Genomic DNA, 11,756 nt, shown 5'->3' on the forward strand with positions numbered 1-11,756 from the left:
GCTGTCTCTGCTGCCTTCCCAGTGCTCTTTCCAATCTCCACAGGATTGGCAGGGGAGACCTGAACTTTGGCGCTGTTTGCCAGCGGGGTCCTTACAGATTCTGCACAGGAAACAGCACCAGTGGGCCGGAAGCCCCCTGTGGAGAGGGATTATCTTTTCCAGCCGTTTGTATTCCCAGCTCCTGGCACAGCCTGAGACATAGGAAGGGCTCCATAAAAACTTGCTGAACACATGAAAGGACCAGCGGAGAGGAGAGAGGATGCATTTGGATCCAGGCTGCCAACAGTGAGCCCAGTTGGCTATGCACTCTCAGGCAAGTCACTGAACCCCTCTGAACATCATTTCCCTTGTCTGCAAAATGCAGAGAATATATAATATCCTCCTTGCATGGGCTAATCATTGCCATTATTGGGTTAATAAATGTAAAGCACTGCCCATAAAATGGGTGCTCGATAAAGGTGATTGTGATCCTGTGGTCTGGCCTCCTGCAGTTGAGGGACCACGATGGACTTCCCCAGCCCCTGTTAGCACCTCCTGTAGGAAATAAGTAACTTCCTCCGCACTCTCAGTTAATGATTCCCTAGTCTCTTGTCGCTGGCTGCAACCCCTGCACCCTCCCGCTTCTTTCCTCTAGTGGAGGTGAGAGGGTGGGATAACACCTTCCGGGGAAGCCCAGGTCCCCAGAATGGAGTAATGTGTGCAAAGGAATGGATGGAGAAGACCCAAGTCCTGGGAAGGAGACCTCCCACCTGAAGGGCAGCCAGGAAGGGCGCTCAGCACTTTGAGAGGGAGAGGATGGAAAGCATTAGTCTCTGCTGGACAAAGCGGTGCCTGAGTCACACAGGAGGCTGCTTTCTCCTCTGAGTCATAGGGATTCATCAACAATTCGTCAGGCTAGTGTTCCAAGCCTGGATGGGTCGTGCCAACTAGGAGGCTATCACCAGGAGCTGCGTCCATGTGTCATGAACGCATTGCCAAAGCCGGTACTTGCCTCGCTTGGGGTCCATCCCAGTCACAGGAAGGCACTGGGGAAATCTGAGGACCCACCGCCACCCAAGGGAGGACACCTGCCACAGACACAAAGCTGGCTCCTGGGGGCGTAGAGACCACAGGCAGCAGGAGCCCGATAGCTCTCTTGGGAGGTCACTGTCTCACAGTGCCAGAGTCTCATCCATTCCATCAAGGGGCTCCCTGCAGAGGCCAGGCACCAGGAAGGTTCTAGAAGGCCAGGGTAACTCCAGCTGAGAGGAACCTGAGGGGGGCATGCAGGCAGCTCCCTGGCCTCCCCAGCCAGCGTCACCTGTCCTGTCATCAGAAGAAGGCAGGCCAGCTGGGAGCCCCACTAACCCCTCCCCCCTACCCCCACTGGCCTCTTCCTCCTACACATCACATATCACCAAGCACCCAGTCTGGGAGGGGTGCTGCCTGAGGTAAGGGAAGTACAGGACTGGGAAGAAGGAAGGGCTGGGAGGGAGGATGACAGGAGAAAAGAGGACAGGGTGGGGAGGGTAGAAGGGACCTCTATCACCAAATAGAAAACAGAAAAAAAAAAGAGAAAAAGAGACAGGAAGGTAGAAGATGAGCAAAAGGACAGTGGAGAGCAGAGGAAGACAAGTTAAAAGATGCACAGGTAGGCAGGCTGGTCAGCCCTGTCCCAGGAGCCTCTCGGGCTGGGGTTCTTAACCAGCAGTCCATAGACCCCTTGAAATGAAATTCAAAAACCATGATTCTTGTGGGGACGTGTTGGGGCGAGTGTGATGTATTTATTAAATAATACATAGTGTGGACTTAGTAAGGGGTCCGTGGTTTTCACCTGACTGGCAAAAGAGTTAGTGGAATAAAAAAGGTTAAGAGCCCCTGCTCTGGGGCATGGCTAGGGGCACCTGGCAGGAAAGGATGGGTTAGGCAGTCACTTCAGGACACTAAGGATAGAGATGGTTCCCCTTTAAATCCCGCCAGTCATAGGGAGGAGACAGAGGTATCATGTACAAATGAGGAAAATGTTATTGGATAGGGGCCTAGGTTGGAGGAGGGTCTGTACATTGTCCCACATGCATGGCACGCAGATCAACATGCAAACGAGCATTGCTTTTGAAATCAAAGACCTGGCGGTTTGTTTCCTCAAGAAGTGAGGCCACAAGAAATCTGGGCCTGTTGAGTTTACAGCCTGCCTTCTGGAAGGAGAGCTGTAGGGGGCCCTTCTTCCAGCCCCTGAGAGTCCAGGGGTAGAGGAGAGCTAAGGCCTCAGGGAAAGGAACCCGCGGCTGCCTTAGGATCGGGGCGCGTCATCAGCTGGGTGGGTCCCTCCAGTTCGCCAGTCTGGTGTGATGAGATAAGCCCAGAGCTGCTGCCTGCTCTTGACTAAGAGACCCCCAGGAATCTCTGGCTCCTACCTTCAGACCTCAGTCCTTCCAAATGCAGCTCAGCTGAGTTCAGGTAAGACATGCCCTCGTCGAGGGCCCGCTGTGTCCCTGGCCAAGTGCCACATGCTCTGGGGGGGTGGAACAGACGGACACATCGGGACCTGCGTCCAGGGGTCAGATGCACCGTGGGGGAGGGAAGCCTTGCACTCAGAAGCGGTTATCAGCACCGGAACGCATCCTCCAAGAGCCAGATGAGTAGTCTGGAGAAAGCAAATCGATGGAAGGCAGAAAACGGGCGAGGCCGTGTGGGCTGGTGAGGCGCGTCTCAGAGGAGGCGGGACCGGAGCTGGCCCAAGGTGGGGGCGACGGCCTTGAGGACTGGATGTTCCCATGAGGGGCAGGGCCAGGAGACCCAGGGGACCATCGAGGGGAGGGCTCATGAACAGCTTGCCGCCCGCCTCCCAGATTCTGCGTCCTGCAGGAGAATGTGGCCTCAAGGGGCCATCTTCGTGGCCCTTCCCCTCCTGGGGCCCATCCTGGTCTGGCTGTTTACCCACCAGCGCACGCCTGCGTGGTGGGAGGGGCTACGGAAGCCGCCCTGGTGCCCGCCCTACAAAGTCTTGTTGCTTGTGTGGACAACCATCTACGCCATCATGGGGTGAGCACCCATTGCTCAGGCCACGGCCCTGGTACCCACTAGGGTAGAAACAAATCCCCCTAAACCCGTCCTGCTGAGGCATAACGGCCTCCGAAGGGACGGCGCCCCATCAAAAGCATTCGCAGAAACCCCCGCCCGCCTGGGATTCCAGCCAGCGCGCTGCCTCGCCGCCTCCAAGGCGCCCCCTCCTCCCACCCCTGCGCCTCCATGCTCCGGCTCCCATTCGCCCACAACATCTCCCTCGTGGTCACCCAGAGTCCCCGCGCCCTCTGGGTCGCCCCCCACCATCTCTCCACAGCTATGCCTCCTACCTGGTGTGGAAGGCCCTGGGCGGGGGCTTCGGGCGGGCCCTGGCCCTGCCTCTCGGCCTCTACGCCGTACAGCTTGCCGTCAGCTGGACCGTCCTGGTGCTCTTTTTCGCAGCCCACAACGCCGGCCTGGTAAGGCACGCGGCGCTCAGCCGTGCGAGCGGTGTGGGAGAGGGTGCCCCCCGCCCCAGGAACGCCCAACAGCAGATCAGCCAGGGCCGGGCGGGTGACGGGGGGGGGGGGGGGGGGGGGGGCAGCCCCAGGGTGCTGCCGAGAGGGCGAGGGGCCGGGTCTTCGGGGCGGCCTGCCCGACCGCCCCTGCCCTCTGCGCAGGCCCTGCTGCACCTGCTGTTGCTCTACGGGCTGGTGGTGAGCCTGGCGCTCGTCTGGCACCCCATCAACAAGCTGGCGGCGCTGCTCCTGCTGCCCTACCTGGCCTGGCTCACCGTGACTGCTTCCATCACCTACCACCTGTGGATGGACAGCCTCTGTCCCGGGCACCTGGGGAAGGGCGACTGAGGCTCGGGGGCGTGGGAGGGGAGGGCCGGTGGCAGGGCAGGGCTGGGAGAGTCTGCGGGCTGGGCTATGGGGCCAGGGCAGGGACGGGGGAGGAGAGGGAGGTGACCGGGACTGGGGGGGGGGGGGGGCGGTCCCTGCCGGTGGCCACCCTCCTGGGCTGCCTGGTGCCATCTTTCTTTAGAATTCAGAGAAATGGGGGAGACGGGGAGCTTGTTTTACATTTAAATAATAAAATCCTGTCACTGACTTTGAGTATGTGCTGTGAGGGCAGGTGTGACGGCTGCAGGGTGGAAGGGGAGAGTCCATATGCGTGTAAGCGTGAAGTGTGCGTGGGGAGCCGTGGGCGTGTCGTGTCCAGCTCCAGTGGCCACCCCCCAACTCGGCATAAAGATTTAGGACTTTGATTTTTAATTACCTGGGAAGAACTATTTATTCTTAAAAAGTTACATGAAAGCTAAACAGAAAAATAGATCCATTGGAAAATATATCTATATCAAGGTTCTAAGGCCTATGTAAGATTAGTAAGAATAGAGATGACTTTTTATTTTTGTTTAAATACCCTCTTTTACTCTCAATGTCTTTACTGTTGTTATACATCAATTAATTACTACTATAAGAAAAAGGATTGAAAGGAAAAAAAGAGAGCTGTAAGCCTCAGGGTGCTGACGGGAGAATCTGTTTCCCTGTTTCTAAAACTTTATTTTTGTCTCTTCCCTTCTCTTATTTCCCACTGCTCTTGTTTCAAAGCCCCAATGTGGCTAGAAGTGACTGCCCCTGGGGTTGTCTTCCCAAATCCTAAACAGCACCAGCTAGAGGCACCAGGTGCCTTGCCTGTCTGTGGGTCTGTCCCGTGAGAGCTATGGGCGCTGACAGTGCTCCCGCCATCCCCACCCCCCACCCCCACTCCCATGGCCATCAATTGAGACTCTTGGGGGAAAGGAATGAAATCGGGGGACGTGGGGGATGATGGAGTCCTCCAGGTTCTTGGCTATGTCACATAAAAGAATTTAAGAACACACCATAGGGTAGGCCAATAGTTTATTGAGAAATGGGAGAAAAGAACAGAAACGGGAGGAAAGAGCAGAATTCTGTACCCCAGATGTGGGTGCCAGCTCCGCTAGGCAGAGTGCGCGTCTTGGGCTTGTGGGGCTCTCTCTCTTAAGCTATCCCTTACTCCTCCCTCTCCTCATGTTGGGGGAGGGACCCCAGCTATCTGCTGCTCTGATTGGCTGCCCCACCTGTTAGTTCCCCAGGGGACCAGTGGGGAGGCCCTTGAGGGTATCCAGGGCTTTCCCTTGACGAGATTTCATTCCAAGCAGGGTTCTTGTGGCCGGGATCTTGTGGGGTCCTTCTGGCAGCCTTCTTGGGGGGGTCCTTCCTTCAGGGGGTTTCCATAGCTACGTGTTTTGTTGCTGTGTTCTTCTGCCAGGTCTTAGACTCATCTTCCCTTTACCTTGAGAAGGGCACTGATAGTTTTTTCCTTTTTGAAACGGCTCAGCTGGTTGCAGCCTGCAGCGGGAAGCTGCCACAGGCCTCTGGTGCTTCTCCCAGCATGACCCGCTGACCTCCTGGAGCGCGTGCTGAAGCCGTGCTCGCAGCCCGGCTGCATGGGGGCGTGCCTGGTTTGCAGTTCAGGCCCTGGAATCACACCTCTGAGGCACTGAATACGGGCGCTCTCATTTATTAACCAGTAGCCTCACCTGTTAACCGTCTGTGCTTCATTTTCTTCTTGCTTCAATCTGGTAGGATTGTTGGGAAGAGTAAGGAAAAGAATAGATGAAAAGGTGTGTGGCCCAGGGTAAGTGCTCGGTAAGTGCTTGCTGTTTCTTTCACATGGGAGTGGAGCCCAAAAGGCTGCCAGTTTAACGGGCACCCAGGGCTCTGATACACACCACAATTTGAGAACCTGCTCTGGCATCTGGACAGCCTCCCCCAATTTTCCGACACCCAGGAACGTCAGCAAATTTATCCTCAGCTCTATAGGCTAGCTCGGCCAGGCCCACATGAACAAAATGACTGGCATTCATGTGAACTTTATCATCACCTCAATCAAAGTTTTTAAAACTCCGTTTATAGTTTAATTTATAACTCTATTTATACATGTAATTATTTTAGATTTATAAATTGTTATATAATACATGTTATATATTATATCCTATCATATATTTCCATATTACATATTATAACATTTATAAATAATGATTTACAGAGAATCGGCTTTGGAGCCAGCCTGCAAGGATTCTTATCCAGGCTCTGCCATCACTGTGTGACCACGGGCAAGTGAGCCCAGAAGTACTTGCCATTATTATCACCATCATCTTGCATAGGCATAATTAATACTTGCTCCCAGTTTTATTCATATTACCAACTAATTCCAGGTGTTAAACTGATCCTCCAGAAAATGTATCATGCCTTTTACATATATCTTTGACCTCCCCAGGGCAAGCTGAAGCCCTGAGCCCAGAGACACAGATGCATCTGGTTTTGGACACTGGTCCCTAGAAGGAAGTTTGAGGCAGGCGGTGTCCCAAGCCCAGCTCGCCTTCCTAATACAGCACAAGCCAAACTAAGGGGCTTTCTGACTTTGTGTGGAAACTCAACCTGAAGGGCAGGATCCCGTCCACTGACTCTCATCCTCTCACCCAAAGGTTGTCCTTAAAATCCCCATTCTGTGCCAGCCCCTTGCTCCTCCATGCCCACCCTCCACCGGCCTGGGCCTCTTGCTCTTCTCCTACCCGGCCTCCCAGTTCCACGCCCTGGTCTGGGGTGCAGGTTGCCCTCTTCCCCCTCCTTTCTTGTTATTCCAGAGTCTCGCCTAAATCAAGCCGGAGCTGCCTCCTGTCTTTGCCATTTGTGTGCTGGGATTCCACCATCCAAATCACGTGTGTGTGTGCTTCTTGTCCTTGGGCAGTGTTTTTCCATTTGCCTCTGAGTGGGAACATGGTGTCTGAATATGATTCACTCCTCACTGGGGGTGCACGGGGAGAGGAGCCCTTCACAGGGCCGAGCAGATCTCTCACCCAGGGGCTGGGAGGTGGGAAGCACTCGTTAAAACAGCAAAGCCAGGGGCCGGGGTTCTTTTCAAAGCCCTTCCTTCCTCAATCCATTTCACTCTTCCTCACTTCACTCGTTTCTGCAGAGTGGACACACCGAGGAGCAAAGTAAGGTGGGTAGACTGGCCACTGTGTGTCCAGTGGAGAAAGGTAGGCCAGCCGGGCTGGGAGGGGCTGGAGTAGGAAAGGTGCCTCCTACCTAAGGCAGGGAGAGCGGATGCCCCCAGGAAAGCCCAGACCCTTGAGCCCAAGCTGGGGCGCCAAAGTCTCCTTCCTTCCTTGGCGGGTCACCTGCATCCCAAGCCCAGATCCAAGGTCTTCCCAGAGTTCCTCTTTCCTGTCATTCCAGAAGACAAGCACAAGACCCTTTTGGGGACTTTGTTGTTTTTTTTTTTTTAGGAGGTACCAGGGATCGAACTGAGGACCTCGTACATGGGAAGCAGGCACTCAACCCCTTGGGCTACATCTGCTCCCCAGGACCCTTCTGTTTTAAGGATTTGACTGCTGACTCTCATCGGTGGCTCACATATGACCCAGTAGCCACAGACCAGCGGCCCAGCCTCGCCCAGGACTCACTCCAAAAGTCACCATCCAGGGTCAGCCGTCCTCTCTTATGCTCAGGTAGAGCCCCCTGCCAGGCCCTTCCTTCTCTAGCTGCTGAGGAACTTCGCCGACCAGCCAGCAGAAGCCACTTGGTCAGACCAGAGGCCTCGACAACGTTTACTCAGGGCCCTGTTGCCCAGTGTCTCCATCTCCAAGATCCCCCAGCCCCACACAAATTATCCACTCCAGGGAGCACCAGAGAGCCCCTCTCCCTGCAGCAGGCACCTACGCCAACACGTTTCTCCTTTGGACGCCTGAAATTCTCCTCTCAAAAGTTATTTAAGTTTATTCCTTTCTCCCAGTAGTTCTCTGGCCTTGCAAACAACCCCTTCAGAGACTAACACAATTAGTCATCTTAATGTGCAGGGATTCCTATCAGATGCTTTCCTCAAAAACTCCAAGCGCCTGCCGCCAGCCAGCCGCCTTTGAGCCAAGTGGGCGCGGCTGGGAGTGGCAGCTGGAACAGAGGGCCACAGTGACCAGGACGAAAGTCTCCGTGTCGCCATTTTGCCCAGGGCAGGGTGTCCTGCACAGCCAGCCGAGCACTGTGCCCTGCATGGGAGAAGATTTAAAAGCCTGCCCTGCCCTGCCATTCTAGAGCCTTCTCTATCCCAGGCACAGACTCTGGGAGACCCTTGGCCCCCGCCCCCACCCACCCGGCCCAGGCTGCTCAAATTCCTGGACACCCAGTGTTTATGTCAACAGAGCGATTGCCAGAGGAACAGGCTCCTGTCCACAGCGGGGTGTCCGTGCCGTGGCCCTGTTGTTTGTGTACCTGGTCTCAGTAGTGACCGGAGGGGTGGGCACGCCCTGGCTGGGTCTCTGGGGCAACGCACTGTTAGGGTCCCAGCTGTCCCTGCACCTAAAACCCCCACTCCATCAAGGTGCCCCCGAGGTGTCGTCTTCCACTGGGAATTTAAACCTTGCCCTGAGGCTTCTGTTTTCCAAACCTCTTCCCCACCCCCCTCTGGTTTATCTGCTCCCTTCCCAGGAGGGCAGCTCACATCCGGCTGGGACCTGGGGAAAGCCAAGCCTGATCTCCCCTCCTCCTCAGCTAAAGCCTTCATAAATCTTCTGAAAAGACCCTGGGAAGGCAGGGGGGCAGAATTCCCTTCTTGGTTTCCATCCCCACGCACCAGCTTGCTGGCATCTCTCTACCTGACCCCCTCAAATACACACACACCCCTCGTGTACCAATAACCCTTTCCCCCTGAAAGAACTCTTTCCTACCCTTCTGGGCGCTCCCTTGTCCACTTCTCCCCCCTCTTCCCTCAGAACCTGGCAGCAATAGGGACTGAAGGATGACTGATTGTGAGCATAGACTCTGGGAGCAGAGAGCTCTGCCCTCAGGAGCTGCGTGACCTTGGACAAGTCACTCAGCCACCTTAAACATCCTAGGGAGAAGTGAATGGGGTTCATTTACATGCCTGTGTTAGTGTCAGTCAGAGATTATTGGCACTGAATTCTAAGCAGCACATCACAGTTGGGGAAAGCAGGGAACTGGGAGGCTGACAGACCGGGGTTCAAATCCCAGCACTCCACTGACTTTGTGTGACCTTGACCTAAACCCTCATTGCCTAGTTTCCTACTCTGCAGGAAGGGCACGTTGCTACAAGCCTACCCAACGGGGTTAATTTGAGGCATGGGGAGCAGCTGCCCTAAAAAGAGTGTAGAGCAGCTGCAGGGGGAGGAGTTAGGCTCCTGGCCCCTGATCCCCCAGATTAACTGCTGTGCTCGGGGGGGCCAGCAGGGGAAACTGGTCTGGCTTGGAAACAAGAGCCAGGGACCCAGCTAGGAATTCAGGCTCCCAGGAGGTGCCATAAATAGCCAGAGCAGGTCAGAGGAACCTCCCGGGATGGTGGCGTGGGGGGTGGGAAAGAGATAGAAAGGAGCAGTGGAAAAGGAAACGGTCTGTCATCAGTGCCGGGGGCTGGCCCAGAGCACTCTCCCAAATGGCCAAGGGAAAATAGTTTATAGGGTCTTGGAGGGAGGGGGGTCACCTCTTTGGCGAGGACCAGCCAGGGGCCACCTCTGCACCATCTCCCAAGCTCACTCAGAGCTGTTGGGAGAGTCAGGAAATCCTCTCCACCTGACTTTGACTTTTGACTATCCTGAAATAGGGAACAACAGTTCAGCCTGTGTCATCCATAGGAAAACCTATGTCATAGGCCTATGTCATCCGTAGGCCCAGAGATGTTAAGCGATTTAGCCAGGATCACACAGTGAGTCAAAGGCTGAGATGGGGACATAAGCATGGATTTTTTTTCCTTTGCTTTCCAATCCAGGCTTATACCTGACGGCCAAAGAGAGAAGGACTGGCCTTAGAGAGGAAGCCTTTCCCACAGGAGAGCATGGCTGGGTCCTCAGTAACAGCGAGCTGAGAGATGCATCCTCCTTGCTCTCCTCCCCCCAGACATTTTCCTCTTCCTCGGTTAATCCAAGCACGTCACTTTAGTTGGGGCTGGGGAGGAGGAGAGGGAAGCACATTTTATAATGACTTAGAAATGTATTAACCAAAAAAATTAATTTAATTTAATTTAAAAATACAGCTCTGGAAATAAGACGTGGATTCAAATCCTTGCTGTGTGATCCTCTCTCTGAGCCACGGGCCCTAACCTGCACAACAAGGCCACGAAGACACACCATGCCAAACTGGTGTGAGGACGCTAGATAAGGCCAGCCTGAGCACCTGGCTAAGGTCCCAGCTGTTACAAAGACCAGGAGCTCCTGGGGAGGCCCCACCTTATTCACCTCTGTATTGCTGGGGCTCGCGCCAGTGTTTGGCACACAGCAGCCCTCAATAAACGTTGACTAAATGGAAGCAGGAAGTAAACGCTTTACATTTAGATGGTGTGTGGCTGAGTGATTACAATAAATATTCGTTGCTATTTATCAGCTCTCGTTGCTTTTCCTTTGTGGCACAGGCACTGTTAGCGCTACCCTGCATTTTATATCCCCTTGAAAAATGCCTGAGGAAAAAACTCTGGCTAGGAATGCTCTGTATAATACGCCCGATAGGTAGGGTGACCAGGTAATTTTTGGGCGATGATGAGTCACTTTGAGGAGTGAGAGGGGAGCTATTGATAATTCCGCCTGGACAGCAGCATAAACCATGACTATCGTGGGCAAACTGAAATGCTGGGGCATCACACTAACAACAGGGCACCGTGATGCTCAGAACCCTCGGAAGGGGGGCTCCGAACCCTCCAAACCATCCTAACTCCAGTCGCTAGTCAGCTCCTTGAAATGGAACCTTCTCGTCCCCTCCTCCCACCCCAACTGGAGCTGGTATCAGACCAGTCCCCAATGTTCGTAGGCTCCTCATTTTCAACCGGCTTGTGACCCTGAACCCCTTCTTTCTGTTGCCTCAGAACGTCCCAGGGTGTCTGTACTGCCCCCAGACACTAAAATCAGTGGCTCCTGGTAAGCACCCACCATGTGAGCTGCAAAGCGCACCCAGCCACCTTCTGGTGCTGTTCCACACTGGGAATTTCCTTAGGACGCCTTCCTCTCTCGCTAGGTTCACCCTCTTCAGTAGTTCTCATGGTTTCAAGCCTCTCCTGACCACAGGCTTCTGTTCTTTCCCACCTTTGGTCTATTCTCAACCCAGCAGCTTGGGTGACTTCGGCTCATGTGGCTCCTCTGTTAAAGACCGTGGTTTCCCATCCCACGCAGGGAGAACAGGTCCTTACCATGGCCTCTACGGCCCTCGGCCTCTTTAACCCCCTAACACCTCTTTGACCTTACCTCCTGCTGTTCTCCAACCATATAGGCAGGCTCCCACCTTGGTGCCTTTGCAGCTGCTGTTCCCCCTCCCTGGAACACTTTTCCCTTTATATCCATATGATTAGTTTCCTCGCCTCCTTCAGGTCTTTTCTCAATTGTCTCCTTTTCAGGGTCCTTCCCCAGCCATTCTATCAAAAATGTAATTTCTCCTCCTCCCCTCCCTTAACTCTTCCTCTCTCCCTTCTCTGCCTTTTCTCCTTAGCACTTACCAAATATACTACATATTTTTTCTCTTGTTTATTGTCTTAACTCCCCAAGCTCCATGAGGGCAAGTATTTTCACATGTTTTGTTCTTCACCATATCCCCAGTATCTGAAACAGTGCCTGGCATATAGTAGATGCCCAACAAATATTTGTGGAACAAATGAAAAACTGACTTAGAGGCAGCATTGCCTAGCCTGGCATGGAGGCTGAATGTTTGGCTTCTGGAGGGAAAAGACCTGGGCTTGAATTCAGGGGCTCTGAC

The 11,756-nt window shown here is 54.2% G+C and overlaps 1 protein-coding gene across 4 annotated transcripts; it reads left to right on the forward strand.

Moving 5' to 3' along the window:
- Positions 1–340: 340 nt before the first annotated feature.
- Positions 341–10,385, forward strand: TSPO2 (translocator protein 2). 4 transcript variants are annotated; one of them, XM_058306683.1, is made up of 6 exons: positions 341–3,021; positions 3,320–3,461; positions 3,663–6,730; positions 6,988–7,014; positions 7,301–7,522; positions 10,054–10,385. In XM_058306683.1, the coding sequence occupies exons 1-3, from the start codon at positions 2,849–2,851 to the stop codon at positions 3,846–3,848; spliced, it is 501 nt and encodes a 166-aa protein (XP_058162666.1). In that variant the 5' UTR covers positions 341–2,848; the 3' UTR covers positions 3,849–6,730; positions 6,988–7,014; positions 7,301–7,522; positions 10,054–10,385. The 4 variants fall into 4 exon arrangements, with proteins under 4 accessions (XP_058162666.1, XP_058162669.1, XP_012382379.1 ...); XM_058306686.1 differs by having other exon boundaries at positions 3,663–6,496; positions 6,656–7,522; XM_012526925.3 differs by having other exon boundaries at positions 341–2,436; positions 2,829–3,021; positions 3,663–7,522.
- The last annotated feature ends 1,371 nt before the right edge of the window (positions 10,386–11,756 follow it).

The sequence above is a fragment of the Dasypus novemcinctus genome, chromosome 11 (genome assembly GCF_030445035.2).
Source record: "Dasypus novemcinctus isolate mDasNov1 chromosome 11, mDasNov1.1.hap2, whole genome shotgun sequence".
In the NCBI taxonomy this organism is placed as follows: Eukaryota; Metazoa; Chordata; class Mammalia; order Cingulata; family Dasypodidae; genus Dasypus; species Dasypus novemcinctus.